General features: G+C 44.8%; 1 protein-coding gene across 1 annotated transcript; it reads left to right on the forward strand.

Moving 5' to 3' along the window:
- Positions 1-1,189: 1,189 nt before the first annotated feature.
- On the forward strand, positions 1,190-26,013 carry LOC134948460 (torsin-1A-like). Its single transcript, XM_063936442.1, has 6 exons — positions 1,190-1,532; positions 2,641-2,984; positions 5,798-6,063; positions 11,365-11,540; positions 22,347-22,474; positions 23,826-26,013. The coding sequence occupies exons 2-6, from the start codon at positions 2,822-2,824 to the stop codon at positions 24,068-24,070; spliced, it is 978 nt and encodes a 325-aa protein (XP_063792512.1). The 5' UTR covers positions 1,190-1,532; positions 2,641-2,821; the 3' UTR covers positions 24,071-26,013.
- The last annotated feature ends 1,760 nt before the right edge of the window (positions 26,014-27,773 follow it).

Genomic DNA, 27,773 nt, shown 5'->3' on the forward strand with positions numbered 1-27,773 from the left:
TGTAGGACCCTATGAGAACCTGTGTAGCCCAGACTTTTTGCCAAAAAGGACAGCTGTATACTCTGGGCTGCCATATAAACAGACATAACCTGCAGCTTTACCCTTTCCCCCCTTTTTCTTGGAGCCTAGCAACAGTGGATGGTGTGATGGAGGACACAGCCCACACCTCTCATCTGATTGGCCAATCCCTAGAGAGAACCCAGAGGAAGGGTGGAGTGATGGAGAGATTGGTGTGAGGACTGGGGGGTGCTGTAAGCTGGGACAGCAGAGAGGACAGCAGAACAAGCAGTGGGATCCTGAGTGAGTTGCAGAGGCTGAGTTCCTGTGTGTCAGTTCCAGAGTATCCTGTCAGCCCTAGTATCATTGTGCAAGTCCCAGCAGCAACAGCAAGGAACTCCTCTGGAGAGAGAGGGAGTGAGATCAGTGAGGTTTCATCAGTAACAGCTCACTGCCCATATAAGAACAGAGGAAGTAGCAGCTACAGAGAATGCCCTATCCATGCAGAGACAGTGCTGTGAATACAGCAGCCAGAGACAGCACTGAGAGGTAACTCCATCCTCAGGGAGGATTCTGTACAAGTAAACAGGCTCCCTGCTCACACACTGTCTACAAACATTGCAGCTGGCACTACTCCAGGAGTATAGAACCACTTTTGTCTGTGGCACAGCATAACTTGTTGCCAGCAATAGCACAAACTGCCTCCTCTTACATTAAATGCCCTAAGTCTTAGTAGAAAGGACAGCACACACAGTGCTAGTGCCACCGATGCTTATCTGCCAGGCCTTACAGACCAGTGACATTGTACATCAGATGAACTGTGACAGCCAGGTTACAGTGCAAAGGAGGCCTGAACAGAACTACCCAGAGTGAATGGGAAAGGCAGTGGATCAGTTTTCCCTCAGTGTGGCCACAGAGAGGACAGGCCTTTATTTACACTACAGGGACATGTCTAAGAAAGACTAAATATATATATGCATATATATCCACGTGTGGACACACTCTAAAGGGGGTTACAGACCTGTGCACAGGCGGAAGAACATAAGTTGTACTAATACTTCTGAATACATGGGATACTCAGTAAGGGTAATCAGATAATTGTAACTGGTAACAAACTGTTTTTCTTATGCATGCATATTTTGATGGTAACAGCTTGAATATTTGAGTTAAGGTTTGAATAGTATAATAAGTCAATATAACCAATTCAGGTAAACGTGCATAACTGCTGAGAAGGACGGTGATGGGATATGCAACACCTGAATAATTAAACAGTCTATGACAGTATTGGCATAATCTACGGTGTGAAGACCAACTGTTTATTATCTGTACTTGATGATTTACTGTAACGTATTACTATTATTCAAGTTGTTTGATTTTCCCACTGCCTTTAATAAACCGAAGTTGAGTTGACTGCTCCCTGAACAACCCACTTGTGCAGACGTATATCCCTTACATCTCCGAAGTATCGTGAACGAACTTCCATCTTAAGTTGGTATCCCGGTACACAGATAGTGTAAAGCGGACATAATCACCAGGTAAAAGATCATCTACTCACCCAATAACATTGTCCTTTATTTGCCCGGGTACCACATATACAAGGCAGAAAGAATGCGCGTTACTCAAAGATTTGTAAGTGAAAGTATATTGTGAACAAAGTCATAAAATTTTGAGACTTATACCCTTATTTATCAATGAGTGATAAATGTCACTGTGAGTGATAAATTGCACCAGCCAATCAGCTCCTAACTTGCATGTCACAGGCTGGGTTTGAAAAATGACAGTTAGGAGCAGATTGGCTGGTGCAATTTATCACTCACAGTGTAATTTATCACTCATTGATAAATAAGGGCATTGATACTTTATCACCATGCCATTTATCACTCTCCAACAACGCTTGATAAATGGGTGCCTATGTTTGCAATATACTTTTTCACTTTAAAAGTGCTTGAATGTTATCCAATTTCTCTGTATGTGTATAATGTTGCAGTTCACACCAGCCCACCTAGTGGCCACCTACATCTCACCTCCAAGAGGTGGTGGTGGCGGGGATTGCAGGTTAGGGGGCGTTAGGCTGAAGCTTTGCCTAGGGCAGTGGTTCCCAAACTTTTTTGAATCACGACGCCCTAGAGTATCAGAATTTTTCTCATGGCACCCCTAGGCCAAAACTTTCTTAATTAGAAATTTTGACAGAAATATTAAATTAATTGTGTTTATATGTCATCCTTAGGTTCAATTGTGTATTGAGGGACAAGATTGGCTCCTGTTTGTCCACATATTTTATGACTGGAAGCCACCAGCGCTGGTTTTGCCTATTACATTGACCATAAATAATTGGTCCTGGACCACCAATCCAAGGCACCCCTGCAAATGTCCTGAGGCACCCCAGGGTGCCTAAGGACACAGTTTGAGAACCACTGGCCTAGGGTATAGAGAGACCTTGCACCGGCCCTGGTTAACACAATACACGCACTCCCCATTGCCCTTGATTCTCCATTTTTATTTGTCTTTACAACGCCAGTAGAACAAGTATAACTAGTATATCAAAAGTAAGGAACTCTACAGTCTAAGCAATCTACTCCCTAAGTGTCATTTACTGTAAAATGAAAATGCAGAAACGAAACTAAGGAAGATCCTTTTTCCTAGGACACAGCCAAATTAAATAAGCATCAACATGTAACACACAGAAATGTAACTTCCTCCAGGAGACGGCAGCAGCAGACGTCAGGCATCCTGCACTGGGACAGACGGCAGGCATCCTGCACTGGGACAGACGGCAGGCATCCTGCACTGGGACAGACAGCCTGGGTCACTATCTGAATATACAATGCCTGTAGCTCAGGGGTTACTTACTAGGACATGTGTCCTGCTCACATCGCTGGTTCTCCTGCTGAAACCTACTGTGGCCTTTTCCAGCTTTTTCTCACCCAGAGGCTTGTACTGCAGCCTGACGGAGTGCTGTGAGGAGGAAAAGCCATTTAAGAGCTCAGGTAAGCCCCTGCAAGGATTGTATGAGCCCTGTCCATCCTGGACCACTTCCTTTGGCAGGTGTGTAGGACTGATAACATACATGGACCATAGGGGCCTCTATGTCACATAGGGAAGCTTTACTAGAAAGCCTAATTGTTGCCACGTCCACATAGAAATATTGCCAGAGAACCTATGATGTTAATAGTTGTCAGATGGAGGTTAGTCCATAGATAACCAGATTGAGTGGTTTATTAACCGGTAGAAAACAAGTGCAGGGTAACACGGGGTTAATTGGTATGCAGCAGGTACACAGTGCAGCCAGGAATGTATGGGGTTAATCAGGTGCAGTGCAGCCAGTAGCGGATCTTGCCACGGGCAAGCAGGACTTTTGCCCGGGGCGCCGCCTTCCGGAGGGCGCTGGCGCCATCCGGAGGGCGCCGCACCATGGCAAGATCCGCCACTGCTGTGCCCTCCGCTGCCCGCTGTGTCCCCCGGCTGTGCCTCCTGTGAAGGGAACTAGACGCGTAGCGTCTAGTTTCCCTTCGTGGAGAGGACCTTTGCTGAGCGGTGCGCGATGACGTCATCGCGCACCGCTCAGCATTTAAGCGGCGCTACTACTGTACAGGGGGCGTAATTGACCACGCCCCCTGTATTAAGCCACACCCCATTTCCTGCCCGGGGCGCAGAGCGGGCTTGAACCGGCCCTGAGTGCAGCACAGTGTAGTACACACCTGTATATATGGGATGTAGTTAGGTGACTGCCGGTCACATTACCGATGGCTACATCCCGCCCCCCTCTAAATCCCGACTAGCAGGGACTATTACCACTCGTGGAGCTTGTTGCGCTCCCCCCGCCGGCATTTCGCCCGCCCAGCGGTGGTAACGCATACCCAACCCGTATATATGACTAGCAGTGATGATAAAATGGGTGGAAATCAATTGTTGCCGCCCCCTATTGCGCCCGCCGGCAGCTATTCAAATGTTGCTGCCGACAGGCGGAACACCAGCATTTCAGCTCACTACTCTCAGGGGTGGCAAGCTGAAATACGCTAAAAGTGACCCGTTTGGGCGCACAAACGGGACTTTTCGCTATTATATAGACGGGAGATTGGGAGCGATATATCAATTGAATATCGCCCAATGTGTCTGGCAGAGCCTCTGCTGTAACGGTCAGTCTCAGTCCCCCCCCACCCCCTGAGTGCTCACCTTCATCTCCTGCTGCAGCATGCTTCAGGGTCTGCGCTCTGCATTTACAGGCTGCATACAGCGGCTCCCGAGTGTCTCTTGTCGGCGGCAGAGAAGTCATGTGTCAAGTGACACTGATGAGGGGGCTAGGGAGCCGCTCTGCACTGTATGCAGTCAGTGCATGCAGAACTGGCACCTGTTCTTGCCAATTGCAAGGTCAGACTGACCCTGTGTGGGGCCTCAAGACGACTACCCGTCACCCCCCTTAATCCGGTCCTGCCGCTAACCCTCCCCCTATTGCCTAAACCTATCCCGCCACCTGTCCTTGAAGCATACTTGCCTACTCTCACAGATTGGTTGGGAGGACCCAGAAAATCGTGTGGCGCTCCCGGCTCCTCAAGGGCAGGTAAGTCTCCCGGAACCACCCACACACACACTTCCTCTGACCTCCTCGCAGACGTCCTTGAAAGTCTTTCCCTATGGTACCTATTCCTAACCATCGGCATTCTGAGAATGTTAACATTTCATTGGGTGCCTGTCGGCATGTTGAACCATGTCAACATTTTAGTGTCGAAATTGTGGTGACAACTTTATCAGTGTCGGCATGGTAACTATCAATGGGGATAGCTGTGTGCTAATGAAACAGTTTGTTCTGTGTAGTAGTTGGATGATCCTGAAAAAGGCCTGGCACACGTACAGCATGTCTGTGTAAGGAATTTCCCTCTTGTTGCCAGTGTCGGACTGGGGCATGTAGGGCCCACCAGGGGAATGCAGTGGTAGGGGCCCATGTTTAGGGGTGTGGTCAGTCTCTAGAGGGGGTGTGCCCAGCCACCACATTAGTTTGCCTAACCATTTTGCATGTGTTGGTCCCCTAGATAAATATATACAGTAAATACTGTAGTGCATGCAAGATAATGTACTAGATTAGTAACAGCACAGTCTGGAACCTGATCCCTAGAAGAGGAGGTGGGCCCCCAGGAAGGAGGGCCCACCGGTGATTTCCCCTGTGGGCCAGTCCAACCCTGCTTGTTGCTGCTGTACAATATGATCTATAACACTGCTATAGAGCCCATCTTACCATAAGCATTCATCTCCTGATCACACAGCCGTATAAAGGGGATAATTCAGACCTGATCGCTGGGCTGCGATTTTTGCAGCCCTGCGATCAGATAGTCACCGCCTACAGGGGGAGTGTATTTTCGCTGTGCAAATGTGTGAACGCATGTGTAAACGCAAACTGATTTTGTGCAGTCTCTGCGCAGCCCAGGACTTACTCAGCCGCTGCGATCACATCAGACTGCTCGGGACCAGATTTGACGTCAGACTCCCGCCCTGCAAACGCTTGGACACGCCTGCGTTTGTACAGACACTCCCTGAAAACGGTCAGTTTTCACCCACAAACACCCTCTTCCTGTCAATCTCCTTGCGAATGCCCGTGCGAATGGATCCTTCGGACAATCCAGTCGCTGACCGTCGATCCTCGTTGCTGCGGTCCATCGTGCCTGCGCATTGCGGCTCAGATGCATGCGCAGTTCAGATCTGATCACACACTGTGCGAAAACGCACAGCAGCGATCAGGTCTGAATTACCCACAAAGTGTCTTCTCAGCTGTGGCCTCATTTTGGGCTTTTTCTCTTTCTCCTCCCAGCTTTGCATACTGACCTGCGTGACAAGCTCTTCGGGCAGCACTTGGCTCATAATGTCATCTTACGGGCGCTGACGGGATTTATGAACACTGAAAACACCAAGAAACCTCTGACCTTATCACTACATGGCTGGACCGGAACTGGGAAGAACTTTGTCAGCAAAATTATTGCAGAGAATATTTACGAGCAGGGGATGAAAAGCAAATCTGTCCATCTCTTTGTATCCAGCCTGCACTTCCCACATGACGGATTGATCTCTCTGTACAGGGTACTTCTCAAAATTGCAAACTGCACCTCTATGATTTTTCTGAAGACGAGGCTCATTCACTGTACTTTTATCCAGAGCCGGTCCTAACCAATATGATGCCTTAGGCAAGATTTTGGCTGGTGCCCCCCAGCACCACCGCTGGTTCCGCCTCTGACCTTGCACCTCTTTCCCAGCACCATCACCCCTCACCCATAGCAGTTCTTATTTTGGTGTTTGTACTCCCTATATTTTAAATAGGAACAGTTCGTACATTTGGCGCACAGCCCAAAAAGGGGTGTGTTTTTGCTGGCAAGGGGCATGGCCACACAATAGTAACCCCCAATTCCAATTACGCCACACAGTACTGCAACTTTATTCACATTTTATCATGCGATAGTGTCCATAATTCATATTACATCCCACAGTAGTATCACTTTACCTTATAAACGTTACTCCTCACAGTAGAGCCCCTTATTCACTTTACATCACACTGAATTGCTCCTTATTCACATTACACCACACCCTATTGCTCTTTATTCACATTAGACGACACAGTAGTGCCCTTTCTATACGCAACGCCACATAGTAGAGCACCTTATACACATAATGCCACACATTAGTAATGCATTTATACACAATTCCACACAGTAATGCCCCTTACACATATGAGACACATTAATGTCCATATAAACATAATGTGCCTTACACATTATGACAACCTTTATTAATGCCCTTTTACACATAATGTCCCTCACACATATGCCGCACATTATTAATGCCCTTATAAACATAATGACACACATAGTGCCCCCTACACATTTGCTGCACATTATTAGTGCCCCTATACACATAATGACACACATACAGTAGTACCCTGTTACACATATGCCACACATTATTAATGCCCTTATACACATAATGACACACAGTGCCCCTTTACACATATGTTGCACATTATTAATGCATTTTTACATGACACACATAATGCTCCTTACACACATTCTGAACACTACTGTGCAACCAACCCACTCACATGCACACAGCACTCACACTTCCACTAACACTGTGACCTCTGCCTCTGCTTGGATACAGATGTGTCCTCACAAATCTTGCCTCAATGCTAACGTCGGGCACCTTTTTTTTTTTTTATGAAACTGCATATTATTTGCATTTCCATGTGGCTAGGATGCACAAGCAGCTTCTGCTGATTAAAATGATATGCAGCATGCCTATATACTGTGTGAGACTGTGGCTGTATCTGCATATGAAATGTTACACACAGAATACAGGCATGCCGCATATCATTTTAATCAGCAGAAGCTGCTGATGCCCCTAGGCATATCAAATGCCCTAGGCAATTGCCTAGTTTGCCTATGCCTATGGCCGGCTCTGCTTTTATCCTACCTCCCATGGAAAAGGAAGCTACTGCATGTATAGGGATCAATGATCATGGGCAGGATATAATGAAGTCCGAGTTTGGCGGCCGTGCTGGCCTTTTTTTTTAAAGGGGCAATCATTTACATATGCTGGAGGAAGAGAGATGCAGATGCACACTCTTAGCACTAAGAACAATGTGATAGTATTAGGAATGTTAGGGACCCATGTGATGAAGTCACCTGGCCGCGGTACATGGGCCCGCATATTTGCGCAAAAGTGTGCTAAGAACTTCAATTATATTTCTATGTTAATTGTGAGGGTTTATTTAAATTATTTTTACTATCAGTGTTCTTAGTGTTAAGAGTGTGCATCTGCATCTCTCTTCCCCCAGCATAGTATTAGAAGCCTCAGCATGAAAGCACCTCTTGATATCTTTAGTAATAGGATGTGCAGTCCAGGTCCCCCCCTTTTTACGCAGTCATTTACATGGCATGGTTTAGCCTTGTACATGATTGTTCCTTTAACAAAACTTCCAAGTTTGGCCGGCATTCCACAGGGACTTTATTACATCCCGCCCAAGATGTCATATCAGATATGCAAAAAGGTTCAGTATGAAGTACCGGCAACCGACAGCGGCATCCTGGCCACCAGTATGCTGGCAGCGGGGCGAGCGCTAGAAGGGACTAATTCAGACCTGATCTCTGCTGTGCATTTTCGCATAGCAGCTGATCAGGTCTGAAGTGCGCCGGCGCATGCCAGACAGCCGATGGCCATCTCAGCCCAGCGATTGCCTCTGCCTGATTGACAGGCAGAGGCGGGAGTGGGCAGGCCGGCGGCGTTGGGCCGCCATATTAGGGGCGCGGTCCGGACGACGCAGGCATAACGTCACACGCAGCCGCTGCGACCCGGACAGTGACGGGTAGATACCTGCCAGCACGCAGGAGCTGCGCTGGTAGGGAGCTACTCTTCAGGTACAAAAGCATCGCCACCGTGTCTGAGTAACTGATCTTAGCCGTGCATAATTTTGCACGGCAACGATCAGGTCTGAATTAGGCCCCCAGTAACTGTTGGATTTGTCCATCTATGTACAAGTTACCGATTAAGGGGTCTATTTAATGAGCCTTCCATGGAGATAAAGTGGATGGAGATAAAGCACCAACCAACCAGCTTCTGTCATTTTTCAAACACAGCCTGTAATATGGCAGTCAGGAGCTGATTGGCTGGTACTTTATCTCCATCCAAGACTTAGTAAATAGACCTCCCATTTACTTTGCTCATGTACAAAATGGCCACTTTACATCCTAGATGTATGCAGCAGGATAAGGGATTCCAAATGACTCCGGAATATTGTGCTTTCTGCATACTCGTTAACCAGCACTTATCAGGAATTGGTTTTGCCTGCCTCAGGCACAGGGCCGGACTGGCCATCTGGCACTTCTGGCATATGCCAAAAGGGCTGATGGGCAGGTGGGCCGGTCCAGTCCCTCAGAGAGCCGGGAAGGCCGCGCGCAGCGCAGCCTCCGGCTCTCTGGTTGAGCCGCCCGCACCGGCCTCCATGGAAATGGGGGAGAGCCGCACGTCCACGCCCCCGGACTCGCTGCGCACCCCGCTCCCAGCATGCGTCGCCATGGTAATGGGGGCGCGACACGAGTCCACGCCCCCATGACTTGTGGCGCACCCCCGTATTACGTGGCAGTGCGCCCCCCCCTCCCGTGACGTGCGCGAGTTCCCTCGTGACGAGCGAGCGCACACGTTCACGAGTGCCCGGGCCGAAATGGAGGGCCAGTCCGTCAATAGTATACTCGGGTATATATATATACACTGCTCAAAAAAATAAAGGGAACACTAAAATAACACATCCTAGATCTGAATGAATGAAATATTCTTATTAAATACTTTGTTCGTTACATAGTTGAATGTGCTGACAACAAAATCACACAAAAATTATCATTGGAAATCAAATTTATTAACCCATGGAGGTCTGGATTTGGAGTCACCCTCAAAATTAAAGTGGAAAAACACACTACAGGCTGATCCAACTTTGATGTAATGTCCTTAAAACAAGTCAAAATGAGGCTCAGTAGTGTGTGTGGCCTCCACGTGCCTGTATGACCTCCCTACAACACCTGGGCATGCTCCTGATGAGGTGGAGGATGGTCTCCTGAGGGATCTCCTCCCAGACCTGGTCTAAAGCATCCACCAACTCCTGGACAGTCTGTGGTGCAAAGTGGCGTTGGTGGATGGAGCGAGACATGATGTCCCAGATGTGCTAAAATGGATTCAGGTCTGGGGAACGGGCGGGCCAGTCCATAGCATCAATGCCTTCGTCTTGCAGGAACTGCTGACACACTCCAGCCACATGAGGTCTAGCATTGTCTTGCATTAGAAGGAATCCAGGGCCAACCGCACCAGTATATGGTCTCACAAGGGGTCTGAGGATCTCATCTCGGTACCTAATGGCAGTCAGGCTACCTCTGGCGAGCACATGGAGGGCTGTGCGGCACCCCAAAGAAATGCCACCCCACATCATTACTGACCCACTGCCAAACCGGTCATGCTGGAGGATGTTGCAGGCAGCAGAACGTTCTCCTTGGCATCTCCAGACTCTGTCACGTCTGTCACATGTGCTGAGTGAGAACCTGCTTTCATCTGTGAAGAGCACAGGGCACCAGTGGCGAATTTGCCAATCTTGGTGTTCTCTGGCAAATGCCAAACGTCCTGCACGGTGTTGGGCTGTAAGCACAACCCCCACCTGTGGACGTCGGGCCCTCATACCACCCTCATGGAGTCTGTTTCTGATCGTTTGAGTAGACACATGCACATTTGTGGCTTGCTGGAGGTCATTTTGCAGGGCTCTGGCAGTGCTCCTCCTGTTCCTCCTTGCACAAAGGCGGAGGTAGCGGTCCTGCTGCTGGGTTGTTGCCCTCCTACGGCCTCCCCCACGTCTCCTGATGTACTGGCCTGTCTCCTGGTAGCGCCTCCATGCTCTTGACACTACGCTGACAGACACAGCAAACCTTCTTGCCACAGCTCGCATTGATGTGCCATCCTGGATGAGCTGCACTACCTGAGCCACTTGTGTGGGTTGTAGGGAGGTCATACAGGCACGTGGAGGCCACACACACTTCTGAGCCTCATTTTGACTTGTTTTAAGGACATTACATCAAACTTGGATCAGCCTGTAGTGTGTTTTTCCACTTTAATTTTGAGTGTGACTCCAAATCCAGACCTCCATGGGTTAATAAATTTGATTTCCATTGATAATTTTTGTGTGAATTTGTTGTCAGCACATTCAACTATGTAAAGAACAAAGTATTTAATAAGAATATTTCATTCATTCAGATCTAGGATGTGTTATTTTAGTGTTCCCTTTATTTTTTTGAGCAGTGTATATATACATACATATTTATATAAATTATATTATTTTGCTTTTATATACAGCAGCACTGAAACATTTTGGGTCAGGCTCAGTAAGCTGCAGGCTTTACAGTGCAGTTTTAGCTCACAGGTTAAGTGCCCGGAGCTATTCAATTACTGCCCGTGACTAGCCACAAGGGTGCATTTAACGTGGATTTTTCCTCACAGTTCCTGAGTCTGCGGGCTTACCGCTGGCTGTAATTGAATACCTCTGGTACTGAGGGCTTACAGAGGATAATAACTGAATAGTTCCGGGCAATTAACCTGTGAGCTAAATCTGCACAGTAAAGCTAATTGAATCTGCCCCTTTATCTAATTGTAATTATAATCACTGCAAACGTTACGTATTGTAGTACAAATGCCGGGGCACAACTAATGTAAATGAGCTGCCAGGGGGTACCAAGGCGGAAAATGATTCTGAAACTGCTCTATAATATGGAGAGCGACACAGAGAAATCATTTTTCTAATTGTTGCTTAAAATTAGAATATTTGAAATCCATCCTACAAACGCACCCTCTCTGTGACAGGACCAGTTGCAGTCTTGGATTCGGGGGAACGTCAGCCGTTGTGCTCGCTCTATATTTATATTTGATGAGATGGACAAGCTTCACCCTGGTCTTATCGATGCCATCAAGCCTTTCCTGGACTATTATGAAGACCTTGATGGAGTGTCTTACCATAAAGCTATCTTCATTTTCCTCAGGTGCTGGACGTAAAGTTACATTTTAATGGCTACAAAAAATAATATATAAACCTCACCATTTTATCAGATTATGTATGTTCCCCAAAAGAAGTATCAATCTTCCATCACACTGATGAATAAAAAAAAAAAAACATATTAAAGTAAGGGTATTACAATTCCTCACAGAGTACCTCACATTACAGTACATAACACAAAATTAAGATCAGTGATGGCGGCCATTTTGACGAGTCCAGTTATGTCTTCCTTCATCATTTAAATGGGACTTTACTAAGCAGAATTTCAGAAATAAAACAGAAAAATGTAAGATATAATAATAATAATAATAATAATAATTATTATTATTATTATTATTTTTATTATTATTATTATTATTATTTAATGAAGCGGATGGTGGTAGTAGGCTGGTAGTAGGCTGGACTGTAAAGTGATATTGTTATTCTTCCATGACTGCAAATATCCAGTCAGCCTACAAAAGTTTGGCAGAATGTTTTCTGGGGGCTGTATAAAATACTGGAATGTTCCTCGTTCTGTGTGAGGTGGACAGCTAAGTACATTTCTGCATAGTCGCAGGTTGGAAATCGACCCTTACTGGTCTGGTAACACAATATTCCCAGTAAAGGCCAGTACTCACTGGCCGATGCGGGAGAGATGTGTGCTGAGCGAACCGATCAGCACACATCTCTCCCGCCGCTCAGCACATCGTGATGTGTGCTGAGCATCCGGGGGGAGACGGGGGGGTGGGGTGCTCATTTCACCCAGCGGGTGAAATGAGCGACCTACTAGATTGGCCTGCATGCAGGCCTATCTAGCACCAGCGATAGCGATGCGCGGGGCTGCGCATCGGTATCGCTGTGGGGGCTACACACGGAGCGATCGTGCTTAAAATCTAAGCAATCTAGTCAGATTGCTTAGATTTTATACAAAAAATATGGGGTGGTCCACAAGCGCTGCAGAAGATAAATGGATAGTTCTTAGTTTCTCAGAACCATATACGACTTCATGGAACACATGGATTCTTCCAATACGTAACACTCCGCAACTTCTCAAAGGTTCGCACCTTACGACTAACCTCCTCAATACGGGATATATACGTCAAAAGGTTTCTTTAGACAGTCTTCTCATCTATACTTGTTTCTCCAAGGTAACAATGATTCCACAACCCGTCCCTTAGAGGGGGCACTCACCTTATTGATGTGCCCTATATTCCTTGAAAGGTATCTTTGTTGGCAGCAGGCCTCAAAGTTTCCACTGGTAATCAACGATTTTGTGGCAGATATGTGGATAAATCACAAAAGGGTATCCAAAAAAATGCACAGATTTATTGCACCATATACAGATAAACCCATAAAAACATTAGGACTGAATAAAAACATGAAACAGACAAAAATAAAATTTTAAAAATTTACAATCTCCTGGTTAATGGAAAACCGTTTTTTCCACCATATGCCCTATGGTATCCACCACTCCAAAAACATGCATAGAGACGATTAGCTCATAAACTGAGTGGGGATCCTATTAGGCAATAGTAAAAGGTGAAAAATCCATACAACCTGAGATGTAAACATGTAACACCGACGCGTTTCGGATTCAAGATCCTTCCTCAAGGTGTCTTATGGGGTCAGGAAGTCAGTCCTTTATACTTCCTGAACCTCCCTTAAAATTCTCTGGCCAATCACCAGACTTCAATACAAAAAACCTTATTATTTATCTTATTTTACAAAACTTTCTCCACATATCACACATATCATCCTCAGATACCTCATAATATCTTCATAAAACGTATTTCACATAAATCCCATCAAAAAAAATAACATACAAAGTTAATTGGTAAAAACCAAACGCAGCACTGGATCACAAACACCCTCATAGTTCGTATAGTGTCCTTTAGCCAATTCCAGATTTGTCCTCCCGTTCTTGGTAGTTTCTGTCCTCCATTTAGATAACCCATAAGTCCTTTCGTGATATCAATAACTTTATTGGCTCTTCTTGCGGTCCACAAACAGACATCTCCTCCACGTGCGGACGTTCTACTTCCTGTCCGGGAGGCGCGACCACGTGACATCCGCTTTAACCGGAAGTGCGGGTCACCAGGTCCGTCACGTGGAACGCAAACTCGAGAGGATCATTTCCTTCTTTGTGATCCAATTGCTTTCACTCCATAACGCCACAACCAATTCATAGAAAGATCAAAACAGAGAATGGGTTAATAATCCAGTAAACATGGTTCGAAATTATATGTATGTGGATATATTATAGTTATTTTTCTCACAAATCCACCCCTATAAAAACCACTTCATCTTGAAATCCACGTTCAGACCTTTTGGATCAAGAGTCTGCATTTCATAAATGGTACGCATTTCAAGCTTAGCCAATCTTATCTCCCCATCATTAGTTCTCCAACCCGGACTTACAGCTTTTATCCCACAAAAACCAACCAAATTTTTAATATTGCACTCATGTATTTTTTTAAAATGCAAAGATACATTATGGGTTTCCACCCCTTTTTTTATATTACGAATATGCTCTCCAAGGCGAGTTTTTAACATGCGAGTTGTACGCCCCACATACTGGGCACCGCATGAACACTCAAGCAGATATACACAGTTCTTTGTATTGCACGTAACAAAATCATTTATAGTATAGGTTATTCCTGTCTGATTGGACTTGTATTGGACAATCTTACTATGTTTACTTGTGCATGTGCGGCACATAATACACGTGCCGCATCTAAAGAAGCCTTTTGATATATTTCTTGTAAGCATCTTGGGGGCCCCATTTACACTCCTTACTATATTTTCTTTTATATTCTTTGCCCTCCTATACACAAATTTGGGGGTTTCAGTTATGTATTCTCTCAAAGATGTATCTTTACTCAAAATGGACCAATGTCGTTTAATGATCCGTTCTACTTGCAGGTACTGGCTATTATATCCTGTGATAAATGGAACACAACCCATGAAATCTCCCCCCTTATTGGGTATCTTGTTGAGCATATTCTCCCGATCTCTCATCCCACTATCTACCATTGCAGTCTTAACTACTTCCTTATCATAGCCTTTCTCCAGAAATTGACTCTCCAATTCTAGTGCTTGTTCCCAGTATACCTCAGTATCCGAGCAATTCCTTCTTATTCTATGAAACTGACTCATAGGAATACTTTTTAACCAGTTCCTGTGATGGTTACTAGAAAAATCTATGAACGAATTGCAATTGGTGCTCTTTGTGTAATTGCTGGTTTTGATTTCATTCTTATCAATGTACACTCTTAAATCCAAAAAATTTACTTCTACATCACTGATGTTGAAAGTGAGTTCTATACCAGATGCATTGCCGTTAAGATGTTGGCAAAAGGTTTCCAAAGAGTTCCGGTCCCCATCCCAAACGAATAAAACATCGTCTATATACCGGCTCCAGGATACCAAGCTGGCCCCCAACTCATGGCCATTCCATACTTGCTGTTCTTCCCAATGAGCCATGAATAAATTTGCATAGCTGGGAGCCAGCCTGGTACCCATTGCCGTACCCTTCAACTGCATATAGAAAGAATCATCATACCAGAAGAAATTATTACGGAGGATGAGTGAGGTTCCCTCCAAAACAAAATTCTTCTTTTCCTCTGGTGTCCCACTTTTTTCCATAAAAAATGATAATGCCTTAAGCCCTAGTTCATGATCAATTATTGTATAGAGGGACGTAACGTCCGCTGTCACCAGTAGGAAGCCAGGTTTCCAATCAACCGTCATTAATTTATTAATAATGGATATAGTATCCTTAAGATATGATTTGGTTTCCTTTACCATGGGTTGTAAAATATAGTCAATGAAGCATGACAAGTTGGATAGACATGAGTTAGTACCCGCCACTATCGGGCGACCTGGAGGGCATTCTTTATTCTTGTGTATCTTTGGTAATACATACAGAACCGGGATAGCCGGACATTCTATCGTCATAAAGAGCTGTTCCTCTTCTGTAATAATACCCTTTGTTAAATATAATGCCAAAAATACTTCCAGTTTTTTAATAATGCCAATACTCGGGTTCCCTCTCAGTTTTTGGTATGTTTCTTTATCCATTATCTGGCGTAGTACCTCTCTATTGTAATCCTCTAGACTTAGAACAACTATACTCCCCCCCTTATCCGCGGGCTTAATGACTATTTCTTTATTTCCACGTAACGTTTTGATAGCATTCCTCTCATCCCTAGTCAGATTGTTCTTTCTGTTTGGTTTAAAAGTCGCCTTTTCTAAATCTGCTTTTACTAATTTTTCGAAGGACTCTATAAAACTACCCTTTTTATGTTTTGGGTAGAAGGTTGATTTCCTTTTAAAGTGGTGTACCTCACTTGTGTCTCCTACATCCTCAACCTTAGGTTTTTCATCAGAAAATCTTTTGAGTGTAAGTCGTCTTATAAATCTCTCTACATTGACGAACACCAAATTTGTCACACCTGTTTACCGGGGCAAATTTTAGGCCCTTCTCCAGAACAGATATTTCATGGGTATTAAGTTCATACTGACTTAGATTGTATATTTTTGTAGTTTGTTTATCCCTATTACATTCCTCACTAACTGCCACCTCCCTTTCTGATGTTTCCTCACTACTTACATTTTTATTGGATGACCCACTAATTAGTACTTTGTGTCTTTTCCTATTGTTTATGGTGGTGGTTCTCCCTCCCCTTTTTCCCCGTTTTTTACATTTGACTCTTATCTCCACCTTGGGGTTCGGCCTAGGCCGTTCTCTAAAAAAGAGGAGGAGGGGGAGGCAGGGAAGTTCCTATGTTGGGGGGATTTATCCTTTCTCCAATTTCTAAGTGGATATTCCCTTCCTCTATGTGGATCTTCCCTTCCATAATATCTATTGTCGGATCTGTTTCTCGTATAATTATCATCAGATCCAACTGCAGGGTTCTCTCTTTCCCAATTTCTTTCCTTATAAACTCTATTCCCTCTGAGACCATACTCCTCCCTATTACTCTTCCTAGGGGGATATAAGAAACGGGGATTTTCTATTTCCTTTTTCTTAGAATTTTCCCACCTGGCATTCCCTATATATCTATTTCTCTCCGTAAAGTTCTGGAATCCGTTTCTATCATACACCTTTCCATTGGGTCGGCGTAATGCTCGTGCTGGTCTTTCTAAGTTCTCATCATCCCCGGTTGGTTTTTCTTTCTCCTTTAGAGTACTTATTATCTCATCCTTATCTTGCCTATCCCTGAAATACTTTTTTTGTTTCTTGATTTTGATCTCTTTCTCATTCTTCTTAATCCTCGTAGTGATAACCTCCTCCATCTCTTTAAACTCTTTAGACCCTGAATATGGTTCTGACAGGGATTTGTAAGTTTCAATCTCTTCTTCTATTTCTTGTAGATCTCTCTTTTTCTCTCTGACTATTAGCTCCATCAGGGAGAAAGAGCAAGAATCAAGAATCCTATTCCATTCTTTCAAGAAATCCCCTGATTCTCTTTCAAACGAAGGGTTTTTGTTCATCTTTAAACCCCTTGGAATGAGATTATCCCTACTATACCTCTCTAACGTTGCTATCTCCCACCATACTTTTCCTTCTCTAATTAGTAATTTTTCCAACTTAGACATTACATTTTCTAAATTGGTATCTACCAAATCAGTCTCTTTTTGATTTTTAAAAAGAGCCTCAATTTGGGCTTCCCTATAATTTCTATGTGGACTGTAAAGCTGGACTGTAAAGTGATATTGTTATTCTTCCATGACTGCAAATATCCAGTCAGCCTACAAAAGTTTGGCAGAATGTTTTCTGGGGGCTGTATAAAATACTGGAATGTTCCTCGTTCTGTGTGAGGTGGACAGCTAAGTACATTTCTGCATAGTCGCAGGTTGGAAATTGACCCTTACTGGTCTGGTAACACAATATTCCCAGTAAAGGCCAGTACTCACTGGCCGATGCGGGAGAGATGTGTGCTGAGCGAACCGATCAGCACACATCTCTCCCGCCGCTCAGCACATCGTGATGTGTGCTGAGCATCCGGGGGGAGACGGGGGGGTGGGGTGCTCATTTCACCCAGCGGGTGAAATGAGCGACCTACTAGATTGGCCTGCATGCAGGCCTATCTAGCACCAGCGATAGCGATGCGCGGGGCTGCGCATCGGTATCGCTGTGGGGGCTACACACGGAGCGATCGTGCTTAAAATCTAAGCAATCTAGTCAGATTGCTTAGATTTTAAGCAGCGATCGCTCCGTGAGTACCCCCCTTAAGGCTGAAGAAAGAGCAGTTTGTAATGAGAAGTCCTTTATTGTCCTTATAAAGGAGATTTCTATAAACAATATATTTTGTCTGGCATTACTAGGCGGGTTAAGAGAGGAGAGGGCCTGTGTGCAGGCTCCATGCGGGCCTCTCCTCTCTGACAGTGTTGTGCCAGAGTCTCCGGGAAAATGGCTTCCGTACCACGTTCCCAGTCACTTGTCTATTTACGCAAATCACTGGAAAAATGGTCACCACTTCAATTTCCCAATGATTTTTGCTGCTTTGCAGCGCTGGCCAATGCACGTATCAGAGATGTACTGTAAGTATAATTTATGGGTGCGGGTTGTGCAGTGTGGGGCCCTTTGTGCACCCATTATAGATACGCAGATGATTACTACCTCGCTGCTGTATTGCCTCTGGGTTAAATTATTACAACCATGGTACAATCTGTGAGGACTTTGTATGTCTTCCATTTGCTGGGTTTCTTCCATGTGCTTAAGTTTCTTGCCATGATTCAAAAACATTCTGATACTTTCATTGGATTATAACAAAAATTGGCCTCAGTGTATCCTTTGTTGGCCTGTTGTGAAACTTGTCTGCCTACAGGAGAAATCAGGAATTGGCTCTGCATGACAGGCAGCTTCTGATTTTATAGCCTCATTTTCATCCAGTCAGGAACCATGGGGGTCATTCCGAGTTGATCGCTAGATAAAAATGTTCGCAGTGCAGCGATTAAGTGAAAAAGCGTCACTTCTGCGCATGCGTATGCGGTGCAATGCGCACGCGCAACGTACATTCACAACAGCCGATGTAGTTTTACACAAGATCTAGCGAGGCTTTTCATTCACAATGTCCGCCGCAGAGTGACTGACATGAAGTGGGCGTTTCTGGGTGTCAAAAGACCGTTTTTAGGGAGTGTTCGGAAAAACACAGGCGTGCCAGGAAAAACGCAGGCGTGGCTGGGAGAACGCAGGGCGTGTTTGTGACATCAAATCCGGAACTGAACAGTCTGAAGTGATCGCAAGCGCTGAGTATGTCTGGAGCTACTCTGAAACTGCACAATTTTTTTTTGTAGCCGCTGTGCGATCCTTTCGTTCGCACTTCTGCTAAGCTAAAATACACTCCCAGAGGGCGGCGGCATAGCGTTTGCACAGATGCTAAAAACTGCTAGCGAGCGATCAACTCGGAATGACCACCAATATGTGGTTCTAAGACAAGCGCTTGTGCACTTGCATACTGTAGTTACCGAGGATGACCAGCAGAAGTCCTGATGATCACCCAATTCCGCAGGTGTTTAGTTTTAGCAAATTGGGTCCCCACAAAAAAAAAAAAAAATGAATGTACTACAACTAATATCATAGCACAAAGTAGACAAATAAAAACTGTAGTTCAACACAACTATATGTGCATAAATACAGAAAAAAGGACAATGCATTGCATACCTTTCAACTGTCCTGATTTCAGCAGGACACTCACAATTTTATGGGATTGTCCTGCAGTCAACCGCGCAGAACTTCTGTCCCGATTTGTGGGGGTGTTGGGATGTATGCCTCTACTGCAAGTATCTCCTCTGTGAAATGTTATATTCTATTCATATTAATGTCTCCTTCATTATGAAATCAGAGTGTGTATATATACGTACAGTGGGGTATATTTACTAACATTCGTAATTCTCCCGATTTGGTGGGAGAATAATCACGAATGACATCGAAAGTGTAAAACTGCAACTTTTTGAATTTATTACGACTAATTTACTAAGCTGCCGTATTCTGCATTTTCGGGTTTTCCGATGTCGATGTCATTCGTTTTTTTAGGCAGTGTTTTACGTGAGTGAATTGTAAAACACTGCCGACTTTAATACAATGAATCTCGGCCGGATCTGAGAGATCCGTGCTGGGCTTCATTGTGCACTTTGTTAAAAAAAAAAATAAAGTTTAAATGTTAAAAAAAAAATTGCGTGGGGTCCCCCCTCCTAAGGCAAACCAGCTTTGGGCTCTTTGAGCCGATCCTGGTTGCAGAAATATGGGAAAAAAATGGACAGGGGTTCCCCCATATTTAAGCAACCAGCATCGGGCTCTGCGCCTGGTCCTGGTTCCAAAAATATGGGGGACAAAAAGAGTAGGGGTCCCCCGTATTTTTAAAACCAGCACCGGGCTCCACTAGCTGGACAGATAATGCCACAGCCGGGGGTCACTTTTATATAGTTCTCTGCTCAGCGGTGAGGTCACTTTTGGTCAACCGCCGAGCAGAAAGTTCCCACCATTGGTTACAATGGAGCGCATAGGCGCTACATTGTAACACTGCCGTGTGCCGCCTGTCAGTCAGGACAGGAGCACACAGCCGATCAGGAGGGTGCCACAACGTGGCGCTCCCTGATTGGCTGAAGAAACCCACTTAGACAGAAGTCAGAGTGGGTTTCTGGCATTCGGGGAAAGGGGACCCATGTGAAAACATGGGTCCCCTTTCAGTGCGTGGCTCGGGTCTCCGTTTTTTTATTTTAATCAAGTACGTGGATTACAAATGGATTCTACGAGGAGCCTGGGACCCTGGATCTGGTGAGTATAATTTATTCAACAGGTACCCCATGGATTCTACTGGAGAAGAGGACCGACCTGTGTGGGGCCATAGGTAAGTATGTATGTATGTTTGTGTGGATGTATGTAATAAATCTTTACTTTCAAGGTGTGTGTGTCTTGTCTTTTTTTGGGTATTTTTTTAGTAGTAGTACTACAGGTACCAGCGGGCCCGTTTTTCCGCCGCATGCTGGTACTTGTGGTTCTCCAAGTACCAGCATGCGGGGGAGGCTTGCTGGGCCTTGTAGTACTGCTACTAAAAACAATATCTTTTCATTTTCACAAAAGGCTATCAGCCCCCCATCCGCAGCCAATTGGATGGGGGGGACAGCCTCGGGCTTCACCCCTGGCCCTTGGGTGGCTGGGGGGGGGAACCCTTGATTGAAGGGGTCCCCACTCCCCCAGGGTACCCCGGCCAGGGGTGACTAGTTGGATTTTTGATGCCACGGCCGCAGGGCACTATATAAAAGTGACCCCCGGCTGTGGCATTATCTGTCCAGCTAGTGGAGCCCGGTGCTGGTTTTAAAAATACGGGGGACCCCTACTCTTTTTGTCCCCCGTATTTTTGGAACCAGGACCAGGCGCAGAGCCCGATGCTGGTTGCTTAAATATGGGGGAACCCCTGTCAATTTTTTCCCCATATTTCTGCAACCAGGATCGGCTCAAAGAGCCCAAGGCTGGTTATGCTTAGGAGGGGGGACCCCACGCATTTTTTTTGAGGAAAATAACCACTTTCCCACCCCTTCCCACTGATATACATGCACGGATCTCATGGATCCGTGCATGCCTATCCAATCACGGTAAAAAAAAGCAGGTCTGTTTTTTTTTAGCACTTTTTTACGAGTTGTAATTTTTCACGGCAGTGGTTTTTTTTTTTTTGCTTTGCACTTCTTAGTAAATGACCGAGATTCATACTTAAACAGCCACGTTTTGACCGATGGTGTATTCATTCGTAATTTTTTTCTTGGACTTCCAAAAAAATACGAATGGCCTCATCACTGCCGTGATTTGAGTTTAGTAAATTACCGAGATGACACTTTGAAGAAAAAACGGCATCTCGGTCAAAATCGGGATCTTAGTAAATATATATACCCCTGTGTGTCCACTCTTCAGTCATGTGCTGTAGTTGTTTACAGAGGAGTTGTATTATGTCCCTTGGAAATAAGACTGTTTCAGAGTCATATAAAGACGTTCCTGAAAAGCACAGCAGGAAGTGCTTTTCAGGAACGCCTTTATATGACCCTGAAAAATAGAACAGCTAGTTTACTAAAAGTTGCAGGATGGCGTGTATGAACCAATGACTTCGTCATCAGAAGGTAGACAACCACTTTAGTCATTAATAAAGTAATTATTAACATTAGTATTTTGTCATGATTGGTGATGATTGGATAATTGTTTTGCGCTGGGTGCTGGTCATCATCAGTGACGTATCTATAATGGGTGTTGGGTGTGCAGTGCACATGGCTCCATGAGTCAATGGCTCTCTCTTCAGGGTCAGTAAGGGAACTCAGGCCAGTCAGAGTCACTGACGGCTTCCAAAGATCGCATGGAAATATTCTGCAGGCAGAGAAGATAGCTGACTCTGACACAGTGCCAGAATATTTCCTATCTTCTGCACTGGCGCAGCAAAATACATATATATTTTCAGGAAAGGGACGCCAAAAGCTGTGCAAACTATGACCAATATATTATATATTACCTATAATACAGTTGGCACGACATTAGGCCCCACCCTCGTAGCGGCAAAAATGCAGCTGTTCATATGTCCAAAATGAAGGGGTGTGGCTAAATGACACAAATTTGCATAATTTAGACCCACCCCCTCAAAATGGAGCCGAGATTCCCAGTGTTTTCACCCACATCTTGCCCGCTTCACTAGGATGCAGGAGATCCGGCCACTCTTCCAAGGGGTGTGAGGGACTACCCACAAATTAGCGAGTCTCCCGCAATTTTCGGGAGAGTAGGTAAGTATGCTTCTATGAAATAAAAAAGTTTTAATCTGTTTTCCTTTAGTAACGCAGGAGGTGATCTGATCAATAGAGAAGTGCTGGAGTACTGGAGGACGGGGAAGAAGAGAGAGGATTTACAGTTACACCATATGGAATATGTGCTCTCCCTAGGATTATTCAACAACAAAAACAGTGAGTAGTTTCATGCTGTATTTGAGCAGTGGTTCTAACATTGGGACTGGGTGGCCCGACTGCATTTTTCCAAGGGTGAAATGTTAAAATTAATTAGGGCAGTACGGACGGTGTAATGGTTAGCATTACCACCTCACAGCACTGAGGCCATGGCCCTAACTGTGTGGAGTTTATATATTCTCCCCGTACTTGTGTGGCATTCCTCCGGGTTTTCCGGTTTCCTCCCACAATCCAAAAATATACTGGTAGGTTAATTAGATCCCAATAAAATTAACGTGAATGTGTGTAGGGAATACAGATTGTAAGCTCCACTGGGACAGGGACTGATGTGAATGGGCAAATATTCTCTGCAAAGCGCTGCAGAACATGTGTGCGCTATATAAATAACCGTTAATAAATAAAATAATTGCAAACACCCCCCCCCCCCCCCCCAACAACTGCAGGCTTTACTTCCTTATGTCCAGTGTTTATGGTTCCACGGAAAGAAGAAATTTAGCACCATGATCAAGAGAATGTCTTGTTGACAGATGAGGCAACAGTGGAGCTGTTAAGCTGGCTACACAGCCGACGCAGATGCAACAGAACAGTATATCGTGCCGCATGATCTGGTGAATGACCGCACGATATATCATTCCCCCGCTGCATTCATAAGCAACAGGTCATACATCTTCAAAATGACCTGCATGTACGTCCAATTTCAAGATGCAACTGATGACCCACGCAGGCGTGCAACAGTGCGTACGCATTTGAATATTTTAATGATTTGAACGATTTCTCATTCTGATCCGAATGAAATTGGGTAATCATTCATAAAATCGTCTAATGTGTACCCAGCTTTAGAACTCTGTTTTGTGCTTTTGGATTGTGTGCTGTTCTGTGGACCCCCCCCCCTCCCCACACACCCCTGATTTATCCACTTATGGATGGAGGACTCAGATAAAGTACCAGCCAATCAGCTCCTAACTGCCATTTTTCAAACCCAGCCTGTGACATGGCAGTTAGGAGCTGATTGGCTGGTACTTTATCTCCATCCAAGACTTATTAAATAGACCCCTTAGTCCAATGAGATTGGTCATCTTTGGTCCATGCAGACATCCAGGGTACTTGATAAAAATATTTTTTTGAAAACACAATAGACAACACAACATGTCCCTTTTAGGACAATGCCAACACTGACCTACTGAACAAGTCCACATACTTTCTGTTGACCTTCTGGTGTCATCCTTCTGCCTGTAGACCTTAATGTAGACCAGTCATACCACACCAGTTTTACTATAGTCATTTAGCAGACTAGGTAACACCGGATCTATCTAATCTACAGTAATTCTGCTTTTTATTTCTTCATCCTCAGGTGGGTTTTGGCACTGCAGCCTGATTGAGAAGAACCTTGTTGACTTCTTCATCCCCTTCCTGCCACTGGAGCTCAGACACGTGAAGAAATGCATCTTAGCAGAACTAAGACAGCGCGGGCTAAGAGAGGACGAAGAGCTGGCATCACAGGTGGCTAAAGAGATGACTTATTTCCCAAAAGAAAACAAGATATTCTCTGACAAAGGCTGCAAAACTGTGTTGGCTAAACTGGACCTTCATCTGTAGCCGCTGCCATGTCTCCATGCTACCAACACAGCAATAATGGCCCCACGGCCTTTAGAGACAGACTGCCATCCCTCATTATACCGTTCGTCTTATTCCCCCAGAGTCTGATTTGGGATCATTGCTAGTCACACTTAATGGCTGTTACATGTGTTACATATATACCTTCAGGCCTAAGAGATACACCAGCGTGGCCTTACGTCTAACCAGATATCAGCGATAACAAGCAGAAACCATTCTGTACCCTGCTCTTGGTTCTTATCTCCTTAATCTTGTTCTCTATGGCTCCCGGCCCGTGCTTTAGCATTGCGTATGAATTTCTATTGTGGAGGTTTCTGTATGGGATGTGTGTTGTAGCATTATATAAAACTGTTCTATTTTATTTCTGTCTCAAGTTGTAGACATGAGGCCCATTATTTTACCAGTAACATGCTGGGTCTAATGCTGGGTACACACCTGTACAATCACACCATCAATGCAATTTTATTTTCAATTTCACTTATGTTGGGAAGTCCCGATCCCCAGTGCCGATACGCACGTACACACCTATACAATCTAACTTGCCATCTTGATGCCTACGCCCCCCCACATCTAAGATATCAAATAAAAAGACACAAGGGCAGCCCTGCTGCTGGAAGACCATTGGTAGAACGGGTGGCAGTGCGTACACAGGGCCTGTTTTAAAGATGGATGCTGTTAGCACCGCATGGCCACTGTTCTAAAATATGCATAAGTTGCAGGAGGCGTCCTGAGTTATAACTTGCCCTCTGCTGGCATCCGAGGACTGGCATCAGATCAACTGAGTTACCATTGGATATCTGAGTAATGTCAGGTTACTCAGGATGTCCAGTTAAATCACACAGCCGGGGCCAGTCATGTTACGTCCAAGGACGCAGCCACTGGCTTCGGCATGCCCAGAAAATGGGCCGTCGTGTCCCTGTTTTCTGGGGCACTTCCTGACAATCATGCTGTTGAATTCTGGGCACAGCAAGCGACGTCACAGCCCCAGATCTGCACATGAACAGCGCAGATCTAAACATATCGGAGGTTACATACAACTATGAATTAGGTCCACACTTCACTTTTGGGCCGATATCGCATCAGATCTTAAGATAAAACAATGATGGAAGGGGCATACACACTCTTGCAGTATTGCTTGCACAGGTCGGGAACTAGAATGACCTGGTGTGTGTGCCCAGCTATACACTAGAGAGGAGAGGTCTCAAACCTTTGAGAGAGATAAGGTTGCCCATAGCAACCAATTAGATTCTAGCTATTATTTATTCAGTTTCTCTCAGAGGTTTGATACATCTCCCCCTAGATGGGAGGGAGTACATATGAAATACACATACCGACAGCAGACAGGGTATTTTTACCCTCCCCTAACACTTGGGGGGAAGGGGGGGGGGGTGGCTATGATTAACCACCCCCAGTGTCTGAGCCTTCCCCATCCGAGCCCTAATCCTGAACCCCGATACTCACCTTCGGGATGTCAGTGATCTGGCGCCGCTCACCTGAGTGGGGGGAGATCATGTCAAGCAAACCTTACTGCCTTTTTATGACTGTGTGATTAAAGTGATGGATAAAGGTGGAGCCGTGGATATAGCTTTGCTTACTAGACTTTAGTAAGGCTTTTGACACATTGCAGACTGATAAATAAACTTGGGATTGGATACTAAGATTATTTTATATATAGTTAACCTATCTTGCACAATTAACCTTTTCAGTGCAGCCTGGTTTTACTCATAAGGTCCACCAAACCCATACAAAGTGACACAATACAAAACAGGAGGGAAACCCGTGGCGCAAGAAAAAGGAAACAAGCAATGAATAACACAACCTGAAACTATATATGATTGTCGGCTATCTTGATTTGTCCTTCCTTTAGTGCATACAACTTCAGTCCAAAGTATGTAACCTCAGAATAAAAAGAATTTAGTGCAACACTGTCGGACAATTAAATGTCTTCAATTTATTTAATTTTTTTTATATATAAGTTTTATTCGTGAGAAGTCATATACAGAAATGAAAAAACACAAATGACCTACACAGAGGCCATAGAGGATGCGAACAAACAGCTTACATCAAAGGCTAAGTACAATGTTCAATTAGGCCAATTGGGCACAGTTCGAAAAATAGATCCAAGCCAATGAAAAATTTGTAGGTAATACTACTTACAGACAGTCTCACATTTTATTTTAATATTATAAATACCAAAAAGAAACAATGAAAGGAAAGAAGTCACAAGAGTAACTAAAACTCAAGGTGACAATGACGGTAGAAAAAGAAGACAGGAAAGAAAGCAAACCAAAGAGGAGAGAAGATACAGAGTTGAAGAGGAGAAGGGATGGAAGGGAACAATCCGACAGATCATCCAAAGTTCCTACCGATTGGTCTAGGAGAATTGGACACATTAAACTGATCTAATATACTCTAATTCGGATACCATCACGTTAAGCAAAGGCGAGAGGTGCGTTAAAGAATAGGGACCATGGGCTCCAAACCTTTATAAATGTAGCGGAAGAGTTCTTCAGAATACTTGTAATATGTTCCATTGAGTAAATATGCCAAATTTTGGCTATTATCTCATCTATCTGGGGAATCCCCAAGGACCGCCACTGCGCTGCTATACAGCATCTGGTCGCAAGGACCATGTGAGAAAATAATTTATGCTGATGGCGTGTAGTCTCAGGAATGTGCATTGACAGAAGGAAACAGCCGGCCTTAAAAGGGATCGGGGTAGATAGGACTGCAGATGCCAATGTCGCCATCTCCCTCCACAAGGGAGCAAGAATTGGGCACGCCCGCCATATATGAAGGAATGTGCCGTTCCTAGTCTTACATCTCCAGCAAAGTGGGGAAATCTCGGGATTCATCATGTCTTCAATTTATTAATTAATTCCACTCACATGTAGGGATAATAAATATCACATATCATAAGTTTCCAAACTTATTCAGGCACAAAATCCTTTTCCAAATCTTTTCGAATCAATCTCGGAGGAAAACATACTTAGTGCAACATTGTTAGACTTCCGTTAATAATTTAATAAAAAATTACACTCACATTTCACATAAAATAAAAAGCATAAAACATGGGGGAATTCTGGTCCTCACTACACAAGGGTGGGTTTGTCCCAAATATCCTGGTTCACCACATCCGATGAAGAGTCCCAGTCCTGTTCCTTCCAAGTTCCATGAAACACCTGCTTAACGCGTTTCGGACCTTCACTTTTATGGTCCTTCCTCAGAAGCATGGTGTACAGTATACTAGTACAAGTATTTATACTAAACAAAAATAAAATGACTCCTCCTGGTTCCTGTGTGTCTGGGCGCCAAAAATTCAAATGGTCACGCTGCCATCCACCCGTCATTTCCGTGCGTTCCACCGCATCCATCCGGCGGAAGCGGAAGTGACGGTCTACCTTCAAATGCATTCAACCATGCCGGAAGTCGCATACTCTCCCATTGGCTCTACAAGGGACAGCATGCCTTCCAAATACTGCTCCCATTCAATGCCTCTCACACACATGCAGACAAACAATGGCAGTTGCTCGGTCATTCCTGGAGATAATTATATATCAGGTGCTTGAAAAGGGGAGGGGTCACAAACAACAGACAGAAAGGGAGGGGGGTGCAAATCCCCACCCCTAAATTTCCCCCCAGCACACTAAAAATTACCTGTAACCATACCTGAACCTATCTGGTA

This window comes from Pseudophryne corroboree, chromosome 8 (genome assembly GCF_028390025.1).
Source record: "Pseudophryne corroboree isolate aPseCor3 chromosome 8, aPseCor3.hap2, whole genome shotgun sequence".
Classification (NCBI taxonomy): Eukaryota; Metazoa; Chordata; class Amphibia; order Anura; family Myobatrachidae; genus Pseudophryne; species Pseudophryne corroboree.

Excerpts from the sequence above, each read along its gene's own strand:
- LOC134948460 (XM_063936442.1), top strand. The coding sequence starts at position 2,822 with ATGCCTGTAGCTCAGGGGTTACTTACTAGGACATGTGTCCTGCTCACA. Across the intron at positions 2,985-5,797 it reads AAAGCCATTTAAGAGCTCAG|CTTTGCATACTGACCTGCGT; the intron begins GTAAGCCCCTGC and ends TTCTCCTCCCAG. Across the intron at positions 22,475-23,825 it reads ATTATTCAACAACAAAAACA|GTGGGTTTTGGCACTGCAGC; the intron begins GTGAGTAGTTTC and ends CTTCATCCTCAG.